This window comes from Nyctereutes procyonoides, unplaced genomic scaffold, assembly GCF_905146905.1.
Source record: "Nyctereutes procyonoides isolate TBG_1078 unplaced genomic scaffold, NYPRO_anot_genome, whole genome shotgun sequence".
In the NCBI taxonomy this organism is placed as follows: domain Eukaryota; kingdom Metazoa; phylum Chordata; class Mammalia; order Carnivora; family Canidae; genus Nyctereutes; species Nyctereutes procyonoides.
In genome coordinates, this window is record NW_026575133.1 from 57,242,327 (window position 1) to 57,265,606 (window position 23,280).

Below are 23,280 nucleotides of genomic sequence, written 5' to 3' on the forward strand. Positions count from 1 at the left end.
CTTATAACTGGAAGTTGGTATCTTTTGACCACCTTCACTCATTTCCCTAACTCCTTACCAGCTACCTCTGGTAATCACCAATTTATTCTGTTTTATATGAGTTTGATTTTTTTAGGTTCCATATTTTTTAAAAAATATTTTATTTATTTATTCATGAGAGACACAGATCGAGAGAGAGGCAGAGACACAGGCAGAGGGAGAAGCAGGCTCCATGCAGGGAGCCTGACATGGGACTTGATCCCGGGTCTCCAGGATCACACTCTGTGCTGCAGGCGGCGCTAAACTGCTGTGCCACCGGGGCTGCCCCTAGTTTCCATATTTGAGATCATACAGTATTTTTCTTTCTCTGTTTGACTTTTTTCGCTTAGCATAATGCCCTCAAGTTCTATCAATATCACAAATAGCAGGATTTCCTTCTTTTTTATATATGGCTGAATAATATGCCAGTGTATATACATACCTTCACCAATGGACACATTGTTTCCACATCTTGGTGATTGTTAATGACACTGTAATGAATTTGGGAAGCAGATATCTCTTTGAGTTAGTGCTTTCACTTCTTTTGGATATGTCCCCAGAGAGTGGAATTGTTGGATTATGTGGTATATCTATTTTTAATATTTTGAACAACCTCTGTACTGTTTTCCATAGTGGCTGCACCAATTTATATTCCTATCAGTGCTCAAGAGTTCTTTTTTCTCCATATCCATATCAACACTTGTTATCTCTTCTCTTTTTGATGACAGTCATTCTAACAGGTGCCAGGTGGTATCTTACTGTGTGTTTTTTTTTTAAGTTTTTAATTTTAATTCCAGTATAGTTAACATACAGCATTACATTAGTTTCAGGTGTATAGTGATTTGACAATTCCATACATTATTCAGTGCTCATGATGATAAGTGTACTCTTTAATCCCTTATGTCCTCTACCCTCCTACACAACTCCCTTCTGATAACCATCAGTTTGTTGTCTCTAGTTAAGAGCCTGTTTCTTGGTTTGGCTTTTTTTCTCTTTTGTGTTTTGTTTTCCTCTTAAATTCTACATATGGATGAAATTAGATGGTATTTGCCTTTCTCTGAGTGATTTATTTAGCTTAGCATTATACTATCTAGCTCTATCCATGTTGTTGCAAACAGCAAAATTTCATTCTTTTTTATGGCTGAATAATATTCTATTTTATACATATAGCACATCGATTTATCAGTTGATGGACATTTGGGCTGCTTCCATAATTTGGCTATTGTAAATAGTGCTGCTATAAATATAGGGGTACATATGTCCTTTTGAATTAGAATCAGTGTTTTTGTATTTTTTAGATAAATATCCAGCAGTACAATTACTGGATCATAAGGTAGTTCTATTTTTAATTTTTTGAGGAACCTCCATACTATTTTCCAGAGTAGCTGAACCAGTTTGCATTCCCATCAATAGTGCATGAGGGTTCCCTTTTCTGCATTCTTTCTAATACTTGCTATTTCTTGTTCATTGTGATTTTGATTTGCATTTTCCTGATGATTAGTGATGTTGAGCACTTTTTCATGACCTATTGGCAAGATGTATGTCTTCTTTAGAAAAATGTCTGTTCAGATCCTCTGCCCATTTTAAAATCAGATTTTTTTTGCTATTAATTTACATGAGATCTTTATATATTTTGGATATTAACCTCTTATCAGATATATATGATTTGTAAATATTTTCTTCTGTTGCCTTTTCATTTTGTTGATGGTTTCCTTGCTGTATGGAAGTTTTTTAGTTTGATGTAGTCCCACTTGTTTATTTTTGCTTTTATTGCCTTTGCCTTTGGAGTCAGATAAAAAAATTTAATTCTAAGACCAATGTTAGGGAGCTTACCACTTATGTATTCTTCTAGGAGCTTTATGCTTTGAGATCTTACATTCAAGTTTTTTATCCATTTTTAGTTAATTTTTGTGTATGGTGTAGGTAGGTAGGAGAGTCTAGTTTTATTCTTGCCTATGACTGTTCAGTTTTTCCAGCACTATTTATTTAAGAGGTTATCCTTTACCCATTAAGAACTCCTTTATTGGGCAGCCCTGGTGGCGCAGCGGTTTAGCGCCGCCTGCAGCCCAGGGCGTGATCCTGGAGACCCTGGCTCGAGTCCCATGTCAGGCTCTCTGTATGATGCCTGCTTCTCCCTCTGCCTGTGTCTCTGCCTCTCTCTCTCTGTCTCTATGAATAAATAAATAAAATATTAAAAAAAGAACTCCTTTATTGTAAATTATTTGACCATCTATGTGTGGGTTCCTTCCTTCCTTCCTTCCTTCCTTCCTTCCTTCCTTCCTTCCTTCCTTCCTTCCTTCCTTCCTTCCTTCCTTCCTTCCTTTTCTGTGTGTGAGAGAGTGAGAGTGGGAAGGGGGAGAGGGGCAGAGGGAGAGGTACAGAGAGAATCTTAAGCAGGCTACATGCCCAACATGAAGCCCGATGCAGGGCTCAGTCTCATGACTTTGAGATCATGATCTGAGCCAAAATCCAGAGTTGAATGCTTACCTGACTGAGCCACCCAAACACCTGTGTGTATTTATTTCTAGGTTCTCTATTCTGTTCTATTTTCCTGTGCATCTGTTTTTATGCTAATACCATACTGTTTTGATTACTGTAGCTTTGTAATATAATTCAAAATCAGGAGGTGTGATACTTCTAGTTTTGTTCTTCTTTCTCAAGATTGCTTTGGCTCTTTGGGATCTTTTGTGGTTCCATACAAATTTTAGGATTATTTATTCTACTTCTGTGAAGAATGCCTTTCGAATTTTGATAGGGATTACATTGAATCTGTAGATTTCTTTGGGTTATATGTACATTTAACAATATTAATTTTTCTACTCTATAAGCATGAAGTATCTTTTTATTTGTATCTTTTAGATTTCTTTCATCAATATCTTAGAATTTTCAATGTACAGATCTTGTTTTGATTATCTTAAGGCTTTTAATTTTCTATTTAAATTTTAGAATCAACTTCTTGGGGTTTTCATCTGCATTATGTTAAACTCTAAATTTATTTGGGAGAATTTACATCGTAAGGATACCAAGTCTTCTAATCCACAAATATGGTATATTTCTCTGTTTATTTCGATATTTTAAAATTCTCTTAGTAATGTTTTCAGGCTACAGGTTATATATATATATATATATATATATATATATATATATATTAAAAATCTCTTTAAGTGTTTAATGTTATTTGATGTTATTACAAATAATACTGAATATCATTTAATACTACTACTTTAATACTACTTACATATTTTTTCAATTTCCTTTTATCTGTTGTAACTAGATAGAAATATAGTGTATTTTGTATGCTGACGTAGTAAGTCAGTGATCTTGATAAACTTACTTATTAATACACATAACTTCTTGATAAATTCCTTAGAGTTTTTTATTGTCACAATCATGTCATTTACATATAAAGATAACTTTTCCTTATCTTTCCTTTTTTTATATGCTAGCTGTAGAATTTGGGTTGCTATTCATTATCAAATTCTCTTTTTAGTTTACTGAGAATTAAAAAAATTATGAATTGGTGCTAAATTCTGTCAATTTTTTTTTTTTAGCAGCTGTTGAGCTGATCATCTATTTTTTTTCTTTTTTAGTCAGTCAGTATGGTAAATTACACTGTAGTCAGTCAGTATGGTAAATTACACTGATTGCATTTTTTGAATGTTGAAACAATTTTGAATTCCATGGATTAACTTCGCTTGACCATCATTATTATACTTTTAAAATATATTCCTATATTTAATATTTATTAAAGGATTTTTGTGTTCATAAGGAGGATTTGTCTTATAGTTTTCTTCTGTCTTTGTTTAGTTTTGTTATCATGGTAATGCTGGTCTCATAAAATGAGATGGGAAAAATTCCCTCCTCCTTTATTTTTTGAAGGACTATTTCTATTACCACTGTAAATAGAAATAATCCAGCCATCTCTTCCTTAATGTATCTAGAATTTCCCAGTGAATAAGCCCAGAGTGTTCTACTTCAGATTTTTTATTCAGACTTTTCTATTTCTTTTGTCAATTTTTGTAATTTGTGTTTTGCAAGGTATGTTATTAACTTATAGCCTTTCAGCTCTGAATACATCATTCTGAATATATTCGCTGAAAAACACAGGAATTTCTTTAGTATATTTCTTTTAATGTGAGCATGGTGCTAAGCTTTCTCAGTAGAGGGCACTAGGGAGATTTTGTGAGAGCAGAACCTCTCCTGACATTTTTGGTATGGGCCAGGGTTGATAGTGTGAGTGTGAGGACCTCCGGTGGAGCCTATCCCAGCCACTGGCCCAGAACTCTAGTCCCTGTGTGACTTTACAGCTTTGGCCTGGTTGTAACTTCCCTGCATTTCTCTTGACAAGCTCTGGAAACCAGAGCTCCTGCACTGTCCACGTGCTCTCAGAGTCCCTGCAGACACTCTAAAGGCCTCTTGGGTTGTTTGGACCTTTACTGCATACTCATACCACTGGTTTCTGATTGCCTGCCTTCTGGAAGGGGGCCTGTTGCTTGCTTAACATCTCCAGGTCAGTTCTGGTCTGGCCAAATCAGTGAACTTCTCTGCTATTCAGTGGTTTACCTGCAACTTCTCCAGTGAGGTTTGAACCTGTCCAAATCTATCCTTCCTTCAGTAACCTTAGCCCTAGAATACCATAGAGATTTTAAATTGTATAGTTGCTTTTTAATCATAGTGTCCTTTATGTTAGACTTCCCCTGTTTAACCTACTATATGGTTTCTGTCTCCTGATTGGATCGAGACTTCTGCACAGGAACTATTTGAGTTGAGACTTTTGTGACTGTGGATTTTGTAGGAGACATTGCTACATATTTACCCAGTACTTTTGCTTCTCCCTTCACTCACACTCTTCCCTATGTGTTTTAACCTGGGATTTAACCAAAGTGAAGGAAGGGAAGACCAGAGTGTGAAGAATGATATTTCTCCAAGAACTGAAATTTAGCAAATAATGAGCCAAGAATATGGTTTCCTACACTACTGGAATGATCAGTTCCAACCTGACTCTTACAGTGTTTCATGGCTGTTGGCAGGGATGTTCAGAATTTCTTGAGGTACAGGAAGCACAGGATATAATAGGATCTTACTATTTTTCTGCTTAGAATAGAGGCACTATGATCTTAAACTGCTATGGATGAAGTTATCCAGGCTAGTAAAAAACCTAGTTTAATATCAGCAACAATTTTGATTTTTAGATTTGATTTTTATTCCCATAGAAAAGGGGAAAAACTATTTCTTAGAGATACCACAGTAAATAGAAATAATCCAGCCATCTTCTTACTTCTATGTAATTAAAGAAAACAGCACCCAAATTCAACCAACCAAACAAAACCCCATAAAAATACAGAACATTTTCTCCATTGCAGTTAGGGCCTTTGGCATGAATTTAAAGTTAGCTTTCCTGGGAATTTTGGAAAAACATTTTTCTTCATTGTTTTCATAAGCCCTATGAGGCAGAGATATAACTTCCCCAAACAAAACAGCAGGAAAAGCAACTAACAATCCTCTGGATAATGCAAATGAATAAAAATTGCCAGAATTATTTTAGAAGTGCTAAAAGCCTTACTCTGATATTTTATACACTATTCCTAGGCTTTAGGAGTAGTAGTTCAGGAATGCCTGTTTTAGCAATCCCAGCACACTAGGGAATGAAGTTTGTGGAGAAAATAAATTACATAGAGATAGTCTCCAACTTAGAAATGGATCACATTTTCTGGAGTTGATTTGTAAAGCAGCTACTGAAATATCTTTTTTTTTTTCTGTAGAAAACAGCTCTCTGAAAGATGGTTTATTTTCCTGGTTTGTATCATCAGTTGTTAATTACTAAAAATTACATTATTTTTCCTTTATTAGGACATGTTTAATGTATTAGTTATCTACTGCTACATAATCAATAATTCCCAAACTTAGCAGCTTAAAAGAACAATCACTTATTATCTCATAATTTCTTTGGGTCAGGAATATGGGTGTGGCTTAGCTGCGTGCCTCTGGATCAGTGTCTTTCATGAGGTTTCAATTAAGGTATCAGCTGTGCTGCATCTTCTGAAGTCCCAACCAGGGCAGGGGTTGGGGGAATCCGCTCTCAAGTTCACTGAGACTGGGATACAAATGAGCTTGAGAACGGTTCTTCCCCAGCTGAACCTTTGGATGAGACTGCAGCCCCAACCAACACTTTGATTCCAGCCTGCAGGAGAACTTGAGCAAAAACTACCCAGCTTTACATTCTTATCTGAAATGAGATCACTGCATCTAAAATGTACCTCATTTTGAAAGTGATTCTTGTACAACAAGGGATTTTTTTGTTCTCTTCTCCTTGGGAGAAAACATCCTTTCCACAGTGATAAAGTAGAGATTTCTTTCTATGGTTGAGTTAGTAGTTGAGCAGCTTGGAAAAGTAGGGAAAATGTTTTCTTTTCTCTATTTGCAGCCCCTAACCATCTTGACCAGTATGAAAGGGTGTGTTCTTGATGTTTGTAGGGTAGAAGGTAGAGTATATTTTCACAGTGAGGCAGTATCCCAGAAACAATGTTTAGACTCTTAGGAAGGAGTTCTATTTGAGACTCATTATAGGTTGAATAGGCCCTTGTGGGCTAGCTCACTACCATTTATAGCAGCATGTTCCTGAGAAAATGGATTCTGGATCCCAGATGTCCATCTTATAAACATACTTTTGAAATGCAACTCATTTTTAAGTTGGTGACTTGCTTATATTTCACTGGGTCCTCAGCTACCTTTCCACATTTTGAACTATTAGCCTTTTGGGAAGATAAAGTGACAGAAAATAGAGATTACTATAATTCACTCTTAGCACTAAGAGCCTGGCAGACCTATCAAGACATAATCTTGGACCTGATCAGATTTCCTGCAGGGCCTGCACTGAAGTCCCTTTATAGTTGAGTTATGCCAGGCCATAGTCATCTTCTCCTTTTGTGGGATTCTGGGGTCTTAATTAGGTATTTCCAAAAACACTTGATCAGATTTAGTACATAAAATGGTTTTGGCCTGTCTTACACCTCCTTTAGCCTGTATCTGTACAGAAGCCAATGGCCTTCCATCTGAGAGAAATACCATTCAGGGCCCTGAGTGGGTTAGTGGAAGGCTGCTTGCCTTGGCTTCCTGCATACTTGATATTTTCAGGCATGGCTTTCATTTTATTCAGCATTACTTCAGTCAGTCATTAGGGAATTCAACTAGAAATCAACCCATCACTTGAATATCCAAAGGTCTGCTTGAGCATATATTCAAGGAAGATAACTAAATAGGCTTTGCATTGCCACCTCCAAATCTCTATCCCTTCATTAGGTTAGATGAGCAAAGGCATGTCTTAAGAGCCATCCTTATCTCCATATAACTCCCTTGAGTTAAGATGTTCAGTTTTGTATCACTCTTTCATGGGAGACAAGTATTAAAAAAGTCATAAAATGCCTTTCTAAGTCATTTATAGAACTGTAGTTGAAGATTGTGTCCACTGTGTTTCTTAATATATGAATATGTACTGGATCAGCCAGTTTCCCTTAATCAGCCATGTGACTAAGCCTGCTCTCTCAGAATGACAGATCCTTAAGTGAAATTTGTAGAGTAGATGAGTTACATGCACTGCTTCTCTAATAAGAGCTGGATTAAAAAAAAAAACTTCACTGACTTATTGAAAATCAGTTGAAGCCTTCATAGTAAAAACTTCATTTATCTTTTTTGAGAGAAATAGAAAATGTTTCAACCACTTTTAAATTTAGGAATGGTGAGCATAATCTCTATTCAGTAAATCTAAAATAGATTTTAAAACACTCTTATCTTCTATTGTGGAGGAAAATTACAAGGGAAGAAGAAACAGGATGAGAAGCAGGAGAGACAGAAATAATTAAAATATGTGTCAAATTCCAGAAAGGCAAAATACTGTCTTTCTCTCTTTTTCTCCCTCCCTCTCTTTCCTATAAAAAAAATGGTAAATCTGGAAACACCTTTTATTTTAAGTAAACAATGTTTAAATTTCATCCAAAATTTGATTGATCCTCTTAAAATCCTTTCCCTTTTAAAAAGAGGACAGCTAACATATTGCTTTGGAGAATGCTGATCAATTTTAGGGAGGAAATGGAATGATATCTATATCTTGAGGACTTTTAGGATGCTGTAAACTACAGAGAATTTGAAAGCTTGTTGCAGACAGTTTTGCTGAGATTCAGGTGAGATTGTCTTTGGCATTTACCCCAGGCTTAGATAAAATGTCATCATCAGGCTGATCCAAGCTCAGAGGTTGCTTGCCTGCCATTGACCACCTTGTGTCTCAGTGTGGCCCTCTGCCCTGGGAAGAAGCCCTTGGGTTGCAAGGGTAATCACTAGGTAGTGAAGACTGGGGACATTTAAAATAATTTTTTATTTCTATTTTTGAAAGTGTATTACATCACATGCACCAGAGTTCAAAAAGTAAAGTCAGAGTGTTAGAAAAATTAACTGTAGCACATTGTACACATTATCCTGTTCTTTGATTCCAAATCCTCCTCAATTAATGGTGCATTTTGTAGATCTATGTCTATACCTATAGAGTTGTCTCATTCTTTATAATGGTTGCATATTATTCCACTGCATGGATTATTTAATGCAAAAGGTTGGTGCCAATCTTTTTACAAATGATTCTGAAACAACTTTATACATGAGCACAATGTACTATAGAAGCTAATCTCTAGTGAATCTTGTTAATGTTTAGTGTTAATGTTCTATCTCTTTATCAATATCTTATTCCCCTTAGAATCTTTTGTCTCTTTCTCCTTACCCCCAACAACAGATAATAATTTAATAAATGGAAAGCTTATTGATTTTAATGGAAGCTAAATTGGTATTTGTTTGTATTTATGACTCTTCCTCTTTTTTGCTAGAATCCCATATTTACCTATATCTCCTTCATTTTTAATGTAAGAAGAAAGTTGAGACAAGTTACGTAGGCTTATAACAACATACTCCGTTTTTGATTAGGAGCTTCCATTTAGAAATAAAGTAATAATTCCTTTTCATGAAAGAGCAGCAACAAGAAAGCAGACAGATCTGACCTTACCCTGTAGCAGGCCCCTTTGTAGGCTGATGGAAAATGTTGGGAGGAAAGGTTGGTGTTGGTCTGAAACAGATTGCAAGGGGAGGTCTGGGCCGGTCAGGCTCAGCTGAGCAGAGGGCCTGATCATTTATCACTGTCAGAGGGGTGGGGGTGGAGGGAGGAGGAGGAACTAGAGCATCTCTCCCCGTTGGCTGATTGACAGCTGACAGCACCTCATGCAACCTCCAGGCCCACTATGTGCCATTGAGGGGCTATGTACTTCCCGCTGAAGGCTGCCAACATGTTCACAAGGAGGAAGAAAGAAGGCCGGCTGCATGCTGTGGCTGCCCCATTTCCACGTGGTGTACAGAACCATTTGTAAAAGCCGACTTAATGGTATTAGAGGCATACAGCTAGGCTCCAGAGTGATACGAGCACTCTAGTAAGGGTTGAGGAAACCCCTCTGTGGTCTCATGCCTTAATCACATTCACAGGACTTAGATACTCTGTACAACATTGATTACCTCAATGTGGCAGAATTGACATTGACAAATGCTGGGGAAGTAGTAGATAATTTTGCTTCGCCTATGAGTAAGGGACCAAAACAATGCAGCCAGGGAAGCTGGGGTCCCCTAGAAGTCTTTGAAGGACAGCATTTAAAAAATAATACTAAAAAGTATGATTTCTGTGTGCCCCTTTAGAGTTTTTTTTTTTAAGATTTAATTTATTTATTCATGAGAGACACACAGAGTTACGTTAACATCGATCTTACAAATCCAAAATATGTTTTAGGATCAACAGGAAGCCTGCTTTTCCCTCTACCTATGTCTCTGCTTCTCTCTCTGTGTCTCTCATGAATAAATAAATAAAATCTTTAAAAAGAATAAAGTAAATGTAACTAATAGCAGCATTACAAAGTAAAAATGAAATTTGTCTAAAAATGAAATAAATGATGATGGAATGCTTTATTGGAATAATGTAGCGTGGGAACTCATGCTAGTCTAGTGATAGTGGAGTAACAGGATATGTTAAGAGCTGTAGGCAGTGCTGCTAATAGAGAAGCCTTGTGTTGGTTAAACCTGATCAGCAGCCCTAGAAGTTGGTGGTCTGTGAAGGATGAAGAGAAGGCAGACATTGTTTTACTATTTTTGTGTCACCAACAACAAACCCAGTGCCTGGCACATAATGAGTATTCAGTAGTTGTTTTCTGAACTGTGGTGTTATTGGGGCAGAATGTGGATCCCTGTGCTTGGACTTACTGAGGAAGATATGCCCCAAGTCCCTCTGCCAACCTTCATTACCCCTCCCCTCACATGCCTACTTATGAGTTCACTTGCTCATGAACCCTACCCAGGTGAGGAACAAGTCCGAGATGGCCCTCATCACAGAGTGTCTAATGGGCCTGTGATACACCTGATTTGAGTTAGTCTAGAAGTCCTAGGACAGTTCCAGTGTTCATTACTTAGGGTGCAATGTCTTAAGAAGCAAGCCAGAGAGTTCATGGTACTTAAAACTGCAAAGAAAAGGGCGCTTTGATGAGGTCTTATGTGATTAATCAGGAAATAATCTGCTCATTGGTTACTTTCATTTAAGAGAGTTTTAGGCTTTCTCTACTCAAAACATTTAGATTTTGATAATTTTCAAGTAGACCTAATAGGATCTAGATTTCTTCTATTTCAAGTTTGCCTTTTAGTTTTTTTCTGCTTATTGTAGTTTACTGATTATCAAAGAAATATTTGCTCAAGAAAAATTTGGAAATGGATAAAAGTGTAAAGATGGAAGAAAAATCAGCCATAACTCGGAATATAGACACAGCCACATAGACTGTTGTACCGTTTCCTTCTGGTCATCTTTCTGTGCCTTTGTTCTTAATTGAATAGGATCCTTTTTTAGTATCTTGCTTTTTCTCACTAAATTCTTATTCCTATTTCCTTATGCCATAAAAAAACTATTTATGATCATACTTTAAAAATTACCATGCAATATTCCACTTTAGGATTGTGTCATAATTTACTTCATTATCTCCTTTTTGTTGGGTCATTTAGGTCGCTTACAGTTTCTCACTTTTATAAATAATTCTGTCGTAAGCATCTTTGCACACCTTTGGTTCAGTTCTAATTTCCTAAGGTAAGTATCTGTACTTAGAATTACTAGGTCAAGGACCTAAATGCGTTTGATAGTCTTGATGCATATTGCTGGATGGCTTTCCAAATAGATTGTATTCTATTGTATTGAATTCTCACTTCCATGAATAGCATCTGAGAAGGCCCGTCTCCCTACACCTTCATTGGTACCTAGCACTGATTTGTAAATTTGCCATTTTCATGACTTAGAAACGATATTTCAATGTGGTAGGGATCTATTCATGCATTTATTTGTTATTTATATATTTAGAGATTTTTTTTTTATCTGTGATGCCTTTTCTGTCATTCTCTACTTTCTCTGTGGCAGTGGGATGGCTGTGGCTGTCTTTTACAGAATTGTGGAAGCCTTCTTGGGCACATGGAGAAGTCATTCTGATGCCAGTTTCTGGGGACCCCAGCTTGCCTGGTGCACTGTTGTTGTGGGTACTCTGTGTTCACTTTCCCTCACTCTCCAGGTCAATCCTGTGGCTTCTGGGAACACAGGAGCATAGTAGGACCATTCTAGGTCAATTTTTCTTAGGAACAAAAAAGGACCTGCGTCTGAGGGGATGTGCATATGGTGTGTGTCCTCTGGGTTTGTAGTCACACTCGTGGTCTTGTGCACCGAGCAGACCTCAGAAAATATAGCAGGCACTTCATGAACAACAAGAATGTCCCATGCTTGCATCATGTCATACTCTTCTTAAAAACATTCCTATCTTCAGCTCTCTGACTCTTTCAACTGGAAATCTTCCCTTAGGTTTCTCTCAAAAAGTTTGTGGTTAAATAGAGATTCTTAGTGTAAGATCCATGAAATTTATCTTTGCTCCCACAACACCTAGTATCTAGCATGTACTAAACACTCAAGATGTAATTGCCAAAAAAAAAAAAAAAAGATGTAATTGCCGGTGGATATGAGCCAAAGACCTCACCCATAAGTATTAGCTTATGCTTCATCAAAATGTGTTATTGTGTAGGCTGGGGTTTACGAACAGGTAAGAACCTGCCTTGTTCTGCCCCATTCTGCTCTGACATTGTCAAGTTCGGGCTTCTGCCGAGGAAAGCTGGGAGGTTTGGGGGCTGCCTGAGCTGGGGCATTGGCTCCTTTACTGGCCAAGAGATGCAGCTTAGATTTGCTGTGTGCAGAGCAAAGAGAGAAGAGAAGGAAGAATGGTGTTGGCGGGTCGGATTTAACTGGAGGAAGGACAACGATCAGGGCGTGAGGGTAAAATCCTGAATGGTATATAAATTCTTTTCTTAGAGCTACAATCTTAAACTGTTCCGTCTGATTTCTTTTGCTTTTTGTATAGCTCCCACTTATATATAATTGTTGGTCACCACGTGAGAAAGACAGTGAGGGTAGCCTTCCCTTCCTCCTTGAGCTTTGAGAGGAATGCTCTCCTCTTTGCCCACAGCAGTTGAGGACTTTTGTCTCATTTCCAGCATTGCCTTTACCAGAGACTCCTTGCTAGCCTCTCCTAGCTGCAAATTCCATCTGCCTCTAGCACGCACCTCAGCAGTCAGTAAGAAGGACCCAGACTTCTCTGGACATAGGATGGGTGGAGAGTAGAGGTCGGCCCGCAGGCTGAGTAGTGTCCCCGCAGCTTGCCTACTGCCTTGTAACTGCCCAGTCTTCCTCTCCTCACATGCAGAGTACACTTTTAGGGGGAAAAACCCATTCTTGGTTGACTTTCACCTCAAAACATCACAGTCAGAAGTTATAGAAAATTATGTAAAGGGCCACAGTATATAAGAACAATATGGAACCACAGTGCCTCTAGAAGCACCATTACCTCTCTTTTCCTAGTGGACCTGTCCCATATTTCAGTGACTGGGTGACAGGTGCATCTTTAGGACTCTGGCTCCTTTTTCTCTACAGTCAATGCTCACAGTAATCAAATCATCCTTAAGATGCTATAGAGGGCGCCTTGGCAGGACTAGGGCGGCCCAGAATGCTTGGTCAGTGTGATCCAGGGTCCTTCTGCTGGAGGCAGGAGAGGCTGGTCAAAAGCCAGGGCTTGGGGACCAAATATGAAACCTGCTTAGTTCCAGTCTGACTTGTACCTTGAGACCCTGGGAATTTGTGACCTGGAGAAAAAGCCACAAAGAAACAGACAATGAGAGGCAATGTGAGACTATGTTTTGTTGTGGGCTTGATGGATGTTTGACAGATTTTTGTTACCACATGAATAAAGGTACTTTTATTACTCTAGCCCCAAACTGAAGCTAATCACCACCAATGAGTTTTGTAGCAGCATGAATGATGGGTAGTAACACTTAAGAGTGTGGGCTGGGTTTTTGCAGGGTTAATAGCATGACTGGGAGGAGCTTCCATTGTTAGCTGACATGTAGGCTTTAGTCTGACACAGGGCTGTTCCAATCCTGGGATGGTTCTGGGTCCAGTAGTTGAGCAAGACTCCCTACTACAAGGTTAGCAACAGCACAGTTCCTGCAGTCTTGAATTTGGTGGTGTTGCCATCATTACCCAGACTGGAGGAGATTGGCCCTACAGGAGAATAGTGAGGGTCTGGGGGCCCACCCTCTAGTCCTTCACTTCCATGCCATTTACCTGCCTCATTTCCGCTCACTCTCCTCACTCAGAAGATAGAAGTTTTAGCTCTCTCTGTTTCGGCATAGGACATTATGCTAATCACTGGTTGGTTTATGTCTAAATTTGTATTATTACAGATATATTATTGAATAATTTCATTGTATTATTTTCAAAGAAAACAGTCATAAAGCTTCAAGTGCTTTAGATATTCACAAAACAAAAGAAAAAAAGAGTGCTCATGTCATCTTCTAAAGCTTTTAAACATGTCCCCCAAATCCCCTTCAACATCTCTCTGATAGTTGACTTTGACCCAATCTTGCTCTGATTAACCTCACTGCTCCGTAAGCATTGGGCTTTCAAGATAAATGAAAATCTATTCCTTGTCCTCATATACCCTTGACTGAGGACACGTCATGGCCATCAGCAGAGGTTGTCCTCCTGGAGCATGTGGCTTTGGAACGTGCCCCCATGGAGTGGTGGCAGGGATATCTTCCCGTTTAGCCAGATTGGAGGCATCCACCCTGCTGTGGCTGAGCAACAGATGTCCCTGTCATTGACCCTCTCCCGTCTCCATTTCATGCTCTGCCGGTAATCAATAGTTAGTATCCAATCAATGAATGATTTTTCTGTTTAGTCAGTTTGATTGTTCCTATGGTGACATGTGCCACCAATTTTGAAAAAAAAAATTATAAATGCTCACTAGGTTCCCAAATTTGCCCACCCCTCCCCCCAGTCTTAATGACCTATGTAATGTGTTTAAAGGATCTCTGGTTCTTTGGCTCCCAAATACTTGCCTCAGCAGTTTCAATAGGAAAATACCCTCAGAAGCTAAACCTCGACTTCTAGTAGAACTGCCATGGCTTGATTTTTAAGAACTCACCATTCTTGCATCATGGAATGGAAGTAGCACTTAGATTTCCCCCTTTTCTTTTATCCCTAAAGCTATTTATAGAGTTTTGGAGATTTTCAAAGGATTTTTTAAAATTGCAATTTATCATATAGAAACAAGGAAATGGGTTCTTTTTTTGTCCATCTTTCTGTTTTATTCACTTAGACCAAGAATGACAAACCAGGGGCACCTGGGTGGCTCAGTGACTGAGTGTCTGCCTTTGGCTCAGGGTGTGATCCCAGTGTCCTAGGACCAAGTCCTGCATCAGGCTCCCTGCAGGGAGCCTGTCTTTCCCTCTGTCTATGTCTCTGCCTCTCTGTCTGAGTCTCTCATGAATATTTAAATAAAATCTTAAAAAAGAATGAAAACCAATTTCATCACATATGCACATATATCTAAATAATAAGGGACTCTGTGGGATGGTAGGTTAAGAAAAGATTTCCTGGTCCCATTTGGAGATCAAGAAGGTATGCTATGCTTGATTAGTGATGTCTGCTATGAGCACGGAAGTAGAGGAAAGGTATATCATGTGCCACGAACTTGAGTCAGGAATGACTGAGTCAGGAATGACTCAGATCTTGTGAAAAATAAAGTTGACACAGATGATAACACTATCTAACAGTTAGGGGGTGTTTACTATGTGTCAGGCACTGTTCTAAGTGCTTTACCTATATCAAAAATTTTAATTCTCAAAGCAGCCAACAAGGTAGGTACAAATGAGGAATCTGGTATAAATGAGTAAACTTGAGGCACAAAGAAGTTAAGTAATGTAGCCATGTTCCTACAGCTAGGAGGTGGGACGTCTGAGGTTCAAAGTCAAGGCAGTCTTGATCTAGAGCCCGAGTCCTTAAGCTGCTGACACTGTGCTATCTCTTCTTGGCTAATGCTGTGTCTTTGCTGTCCAGGAACTGACTCAGCTGCAGTTCAGAAGAAAATGCCAAATTAGGTTTATAGATCCTGTTATCTTTGGGCCTCGGGCTCTAGAATAAAAGATAAGACAGGATCTAAGGGGATCTGAGCATCCAGGAGAGGGTTGCATATGAACTTCCTCCTTCCTCTCCACTTCCAGTAGCATTTCTAGTCTTCCTGCCTCCACAGGCACTGCCACATTCTCAGATGAGGATAGGTGAATAATAGGAAGGGGAGAGGTGAAGACATTTATGGAATGGAACAGAGAAGAGTTCCTTGGTCTCTGGCACCTGGCTGGGAAAACTACTTTTGGATGGCCATTTTCAATGATCATTTTGTGTTAGGGACAATTGTACATATAAAGAAAGATATGTCTTTAGTGTATGCAATAATATATCCTTCATAGTGGCTGAAGAGAGACCTTTTAGCATTGTTTATGTCTTCCTTCATTAATTTAACAGCTACTTATTGAACACCTGTGCTTTGTGCCCTATTGAGCAGGGGCTATCAAAATGGTGACCCAAAGGAGCTATAAGCCATGTCCTCCCTGTGCTGGTAGTCTCCTTGTCCAGGTAATGACTAAGTGTAAAGTGCAGCTCTGGTGAGTGCTGTAGAAAATCGTTGGTCCCAAGAAAGCATTAGTAGTAGAGGGAATGAGGGACTCAGGTGGTCGGACCACATGGGTCCTCGAAGGCCACATTAGAGTTTTGACTTTAGCCTAAAAAGCAGTGGGAAGCCATGGAAGGTGGGGGAGGAGGTTGGGGAGTTTGTGTCGTAGAGTGAGTTTGTCTTTCTTTTTGAATAATTAATTGTGTTTGAACTGGGAAGAGTGGATTGGAGAGGGGACATAGATGACCTAGAGGTATTTATAGGAATCCAGGCAAAGAGACCATGATGGAGGCCACAGTGGTTTAGTGGTAAAGGGAAGAAGTGGAGGGATTCTGGATGTCTGGAAGGTAAAACTAGCTAGGTTTGGTGATAGATTAGATGTGGATAGTGAGGCTTTAAGAACAGGCAACGATGCCTAGAAAGAAGGACAATAGTCCTATTCCCAGGGGTGGGGTTGCTGGTAGGTGGCCATGTTTGGAGTGGAAGGTCATCTTGTGTTGGAGGTGCTTTTGAGGTTAGAAGTGATGTCATATAGGCTACACTTTTCATTGTAAATGTGTATTGTTTGGGCCGGGCTATGAATAAGCCTTGATGGGTTGGCCTGGGAAATCAAGTACTGTGGGAAAATTTTTTTAATACATAATTTTGTTGTTTCTTAAAAATCTGAACAAACATATTTTCATTTAGAGAATGAGAATCTAACAATGACAAAGGAAATTATTAAAGGTAAATATCTTGCATGATCTCCCTTGTTGTTTTCATTTTTGTGTGTTTCTCTGCTAGAGAAACATTTCCTTTTTCCTATAAGCATTCATATTTTGTCATTGCAGTCCACATCCAGTGTTGTAATAGGATTGGTTCACTTATCATTATCTCAAGTATTTTTTCACATTTTTATATGTCTTTCAAATGCCCTATTTGAAATATGTTGCATAATATTACATGTGTTAGATAAATCACAAATTATAATTTTCTAAGCAATGTTAGTACTTTTGGATTTGAATTGATTTTAAAATTTTATTATTACAAGTAATAAATATTATATGTATCACCTTCTTTTTTTTTCCTCTCGTATTATTCCTTAGGTTGAATTTTTATGAGTGGGATTAGTGGATCAAAGAGTTTGAATGGATTTACAACTCTTGGTATGTGTAAAGACAAACATTTTTAGAGCCACAGGCAGGGACTATGGGGTGCTGACCATAGAATAGAACTGTGACTTCCATGTCAGGCCTTTCACATTTTTGGATTCAGCAACCAATGGTTCTAACGATATCAATGAGTGCTTGACAAGGTCCTGTGGCCACCTGGGACCTGGGCTGGTCTCTTCCCTCCCTCCAATGTTTTCTGTTACTAAGATAGTGCCACTATCCCTGAAGAACCAGTGAGAGTCGCTGAATTGATGGTGTCCTGAAGATGTTGTCTAAACTCAACTGAGCCTCATAAGGCTTCAGGTTCTAAAAGACTTGCAGTGTGCTGTAGGGGCTGCCTGGAGTTCCAAGAGTTTGGATTAGGTTCTCAAGACCTTCTATGCCCTGGTCCCTGCCTACCAATCCATCCTTCATTGCCACTGCTTCTCAACATATCACCTGTACTATGCCCAGATGAGACTCTTCAGGCCTGAGCTGATGCTTCTGTCACATCCATTCTGGCTCTCATTCAGGTTGCTTCCTCACTCTCTGCCTTTCGAAACCCCACCTCTTCTCTAAGACTCTGCACTGGTTGCACTTCCTCCACATTGCTGACTCTTACCTCCCAGCTTGCTATTTCTCTGCTGTGAACTCTTTCTGTACCTTTAGTCCTCATTCCAGGACTAGCAAATAATTGTAAGCTTTCTGATAAAGTTTGACATTCTTACCTCTTGAAGGTAACCGCACTCTCCACGAGGGCAGGAACTGTGTCCTACTCTCCCTAGCCCCCTTAGAGCCTAGCTCTAGTGCTGAGCCCTATGCCAGTGTTCCATAAATATAACAGGACCCAGGACATCACAATATATGTATTAGAGGACGCAGTGTCAAGGATTTTTAGCCATTCTTTTCATTTTCAACATAAATGCCCATATCAATAAATTGCTGAGGATATTAGTAAAATACTCTTAGGTGGATCATACTCAGATATGCTCTGACTGCAGTTTGGGGGGTGATGAGAACAAGTTAATGCTGGAAAACCATAACCTGGTCACCTCTTATTTCTAAGTTCTTAATATGCACAGGGTGGGAAAGATGATTGGCGGAGGGAACAAGGGTGGGTGAATATTAGTAAGAAGCATTGGAAGGAATATCCCATCTGGTCTTTAAGAAGGCAAATATCTTTGGCTCCTGGAAACAGTGGTTGAATTGTAGTAAAATGGTGTGTCCTGCTATTCTGTTTTTTGAAAAGTAGGCTCCAGTGCTACCCTGCTGTCTTCACAGCTCACTTCATTGATTAGGTCAGTGTTTTGATAATCAGGAGTCTTCAGATGAAGCCTCCCCAATTTCCCCTGGAGCCTTGAGATTCCCTTGTTCTTCAGGGGCTGGCCTGGTGCTGTGAGGCCTCTGGCTAGGAGTCAGGAGTTTTGGGGCTGAGCTGGCTCTGCTGCCACCAGCTCTGCACAAGCTCAAGCCTTGGCGCCCTCATTTGTAAAACTACATGCTTGAAACTAGACCATCTCTAGGCTCTTCAGTAACTGAGATTAAAAACAAAATAATTGAAACTCTCATAAAAGGGTAAACTTTGGTGCCATTTTTAACTAAAAATGAGAAATAGGCTCTTTGACACATTTAATGACATGTGTTAGTATGTGTGTGGAACTTTACACTTAACTTGTATTTCTTTCTTTCCTTCTCTCCCTCTTTTTTTTTCTAGCCAAACATCATGTCAATGGCAATAGAACAGTTGAACCTTTCCCAGAGGGAACACAGATGGCTGTATTTGGTAAGATATCAACTCTGAAAGAAAACCCAAATTGTGTGCAAAGACTAGTGCCAAATTTCTGAGTTTTAGCAAGTGTCCTCAGGGCTTCAAAATCTGGGCTCTTCTAGATATTTACAAGTCATTGGAGCCAAAAAAACTATCGAGCTCTTAGAATTTCTGGGACCAGAAAAGCTTATTCTATAGAATTTAATATGCTTTCTTTTCTCACTTTGCAAACCAAATATCAAACTGTGTATTTGCTATTTCTTACGTCCACACTGTGAATTAACCTGATAATTTACAGTTTTGAGTTTTTCTTTCCTAGAAGGGTCCCCCCCCCATACATTGATATGTAATTTTGTCAAAGGCTGGGGTTCAAGTAGTTTTGAGTTGTTATTCCACAAAAATCAATCTAATTGAGTAATTTCTTCTTCCATTATGAACTTAGCATAATCAATTAAAACATCTTAAACAGAATAAAGTCTAATCTCGGAGTATATATTTACGATATACAATTATTTGGTTGAGCAGAACTCTATTAGATTCCGAATCTTTTGGTGATGAGGTCATTTTTAATTCATGGTTCCTTCCTTCCATGTTGAATGTCACCCATACTTCCTTCAAAATGTCTCTAACCTGGCACTTATTTTGCCTGCCTACCTCCTCTTCTCCCTCCTTCCTCTGTTCCTTCCCTTTTCTTTCTGACATCCTCTTCCTTTTAGCCTCAGCCCTCCCCCCATCCCTCCAGCAATACACTGGGCACCCCCCATGGCCTGTCTCTACTTACTCTTTCAGGGATTACTGCCTCTGTCCTCTGGATTTTCATTTTCTCCTAGCTTCTGGATCCTTCCCATCAGCACTTATACAGATTCTGTGATCTGTCCTATTCTGAAATCCTGAAGTCCTCTGACTTTATACCTTCCTCTAGCTTCCATTCTACCCTGATCTTGATGATGATCTCCTACAAGGGCCTTTGATGTAAAACTGCTTTAAGCATGGAGGTGTCTTTGAGCTGGAAATTAGCCTCAGGATGACCCATCTCTAAATTAGCCTATTCAGGATAAAACATTAGCTTATTCACAGAGATGGAACCAGAATTAGTAATCAATGATGATTAACAGTTGCAGAATTATGAAACAGGGAGCTAATTCTGCCCGGGTGTTTGTAAATCTTGCTCTGTATGGGCTGTCACCTTTTAAAATACACTGATCAGTGGTTAGGAATTATTATGCTCAGAAATTTAAATGAAGAATTTGATTTTGTAGTAAAAGAACATAATGGACACTCTAAAAATGTGTGCTAAATATTTAATTTGTTAACTTTTCTCTGAGGACTTAGGTTCAGATGATGCCATTTTATTGGAGTTGTAGGTTTAGGATTATTCCCAGGGGATGGCAGATGTCACATCAGTGCTCAAAGAGTTATTTTGATGATCTTTTTGTCTTTCAGATTTTTCATCCCCAGGCATGTTAGAAATTCAGTTCCATGTCCTATTGGGAAATATAAAACAAGACTGACCTATCTTAGCAGGTTTCCCTCTGTTGTGTTATTGGAGGAAAGCTTCCTTCCCACAGGAGAGCCCCAGCACAGGCAGGCAGTGATGTTCAGCCACAGATTTGGAAGTATCAGTGAATAAAGCTCACTGATGAGATTATTATTATTATTTGTCTTGGTTTTGGTGTATAGGGGTTTTCCTAAGAATCCTAAGCCATGGTCTTCAGTGTTTGGTTTTGGGCTTTGGGCAAGCACGTTCCCCTCTCCAAGCCTTGTTTTTTTTCACCCTATGGAATAAGAGGGCTGACAGAGTGCCCCGAGACTTGCTCCTTTGCTTCTACATCTTACATATTCAAGACCGAAGGCTCATCTGGCAGCATGCAGTCCTCAGGAAACCCACTGTGAATGGCTAAGGTGTGACTTTTAAAAGAGATGAATCATGTTTAATTTCTACAAGTGCAGAATTCTATAGATCGTAAAATACAGTATCTTTTGACATCCAAGAATTTTTACATTATTAGAACTGCAGTTTGGCTCTTACACATGCTTAAATTAAGGTCTCTATTTGGGTTAAGTATGTGCAAGCATTTTATATTAATGTTTTAAAAACTGTTCTCATTCCCTGTTGTCCACCTGGCCTGCAGTAGAGAGAAGCAGCAGATGGTTCTGGGGGTGGGCCTCTCTCATTCTGGGTTGTTTATAGCTCGACTGAAAAGGTTAAACCAAGTATATAGCACTTGGCTCTTTGACATATGTTGGACATTTAATCCTCCTGGCACCTCGAAAGGCTGGTAGGAGTATGTAATCCTCTTCGCAGAGTGCTCACGTGACTTACCCGAAGTCACTCAGCCAGTGATATGATGGAGAGAGAATTTGAGTCCAAGTCTAACTGACCCTGAAGCCCACGCTCTTTTTTTGATGCCCCCTGACTCTTAGCACTGATGGAGGAAGCCACGGGCAAGTATGGTAGATGCAGAAATGCCTTTCAGCTGGATCTATGCACGAAAGCATGATTTCCAGCCAAGCCAATTTAGCAAATTGATTTGTAAATTTCTGTGAATTCCCAGAGTGCTCTGAAGGACTCTTGAGTTACAGCTTTTGCTGGGAAAATAATATTGGAATGACATCTCCTACTATTTATCATTTTCCCCCATTTGATGTCAGTAGCATTTGTTGATGTACAGGAGACCGTCTTACATATACTTGACTGTGAGTTCACCAAGGCACCAGTGGCACTTTCTATTTGTCCCAACTCATTCTTCATCCTTGCAAATCTTAATATTTTATGACAAAATAGTATCACCACTTTCAGTTTTATTGTCTATTGGTTAATCACTTGAATGTACTTTACAGAATGCTGTCTACATAGGAACTTTCAAATTTAATCCACTCTGAAAATGGTCATTGAACTGCCATTAGGCATTTAGAGTGGATAATGTAAGGAAGTGTAGTGCGAGGGACAGGGTATGCTCCACTGTGAAAAACCTATGAGTGTGTCATTATATCAAGTGACCAAAGAATATATAGGTGGTCCTTAGTTTCTGGTATATAATCTTCACAGATTATTCTTAGGCTACGATGTTCATTTTTTTTCACATTTTCTTTCATGGCCCATTTGTTAGTCCTTGTCTTGTTTTTGTGTGGTCACAGTTCTTAAGATTCTTTGTTGCTCTTTCTGTCCTCTGCACTTTAGGACAATGATAATGAAGGTAACAGGCTTTGCTCGCCTAGTGGGCTTCTCCTCGTCTGTGTATGATGCTCTCTTTCAAGTCAGCAGGAGGCTTTTTCCCACAAGCTGGAGAAGCAGAACTGAACATTTTGCAATTACTTAATGTCTTTGTTCCTGGTGGCTGAGAGTGCCCTATGGCTATTGTCCCTTTAATCCTACAACAGCCCTGTGAGGTGGGCACTATTGTGCACTGTTAGAGACAGAGAAACTGAGGCACCCAAAGATGAAAGAAATCTGGTCAAGTGGAGGGAATGCTTTCCCAGGCACGAGGACATCCATATTACATTTGCCAGCATGCTGTGCCTGACTGAGAAAGGTTTTCTCTGGCTCTCAATAACTTAATGAAAGTGACATCCCGTTGGCAGTGAGCCACTCCATCCACGCAGAGAGCACAGGCTCCAGCTTCTCTGTTGTGGTGGTTTTTAAGCACCGGACAACTTTTCATTTTATTAAAAATACTGCGTAGTCAAGAAGATGTCTCATTTCAAAATAAAATAAAAACCTATTAATTAAGGAAAATGCAGAGAAGTCAGGAGTTGGGAAGATTTGTGAATTTGGGAAGATTTTTAGTATAATTTTAAACAAATGAAATACTTGAGTTTAAAAACTTTAAAATATAGTACTTTACCATAAAATTTATCATTCAAAGTAGGATACTTTTGAGGGTGAATGGATGCTGTTAAAATTATGTTAAAACAATGAGGTACAAACCTGAAGGATTTCAGACAACTGTGGTATAATGTCCCCCAATAATAAGAGTGTATATTATAAAATATTTTGGCAAGAGTAATAAACACACATTGAGTAAAGTTGAAATTGAAAAATAATGAATGTAGATATATTAAAGGAAGTAAACAAATGAAAAAATTACAATGTGGTAGACTAGACTTACATTCTATATAATCTAATATCAACAAGTTTTACTAACTTCCAAGATTTTCTCAATAAATATTGTTATATTCTTTCTGAATGACTTGAAATTGAAAGTTAATTTAAATTTATAAAACCTGGTTCATAGCTCTTTAGTGAGAGATAGGGAATTGATCT

At 38.9% G+C, this 23,280-nt stretch overlaps 1 protein-coding gene across 4 annotated transcripts in view; it reads left to right on the forward strand.

The window, feature by feature from the left end:
• MSRA (methionine sulfoxide reductase A) overlaps positions 1-23,280 on the forward strand; it is a 423,682-nt gene that overhangs the window by 146,927 nt on the left and 253,475 nt on the right. For 2 of the 4 annotated variants that reach the window (XM_055299897.1, XM_055299893.1), the window contains exon 2: positions 18,963-19,031. The exons of 1 other annotated variant lie outside the window; for it this stretch is intronic. In XM_055299897.1, the coding sequence (XP_055155872.1) occupies positions 19,019-19,031 (13 nt within the window). In that variant the 5' untranslated portion in view covers positions 18,963-19,018. Of the gene's footprint in view, positions 1-17,203; positions 17,264-18,962; positions 19,032-23,280 lie in introns of those variants that run through there. One more of the 4 variants, XM_055299895.1, reaches the window with a different exon arrangement.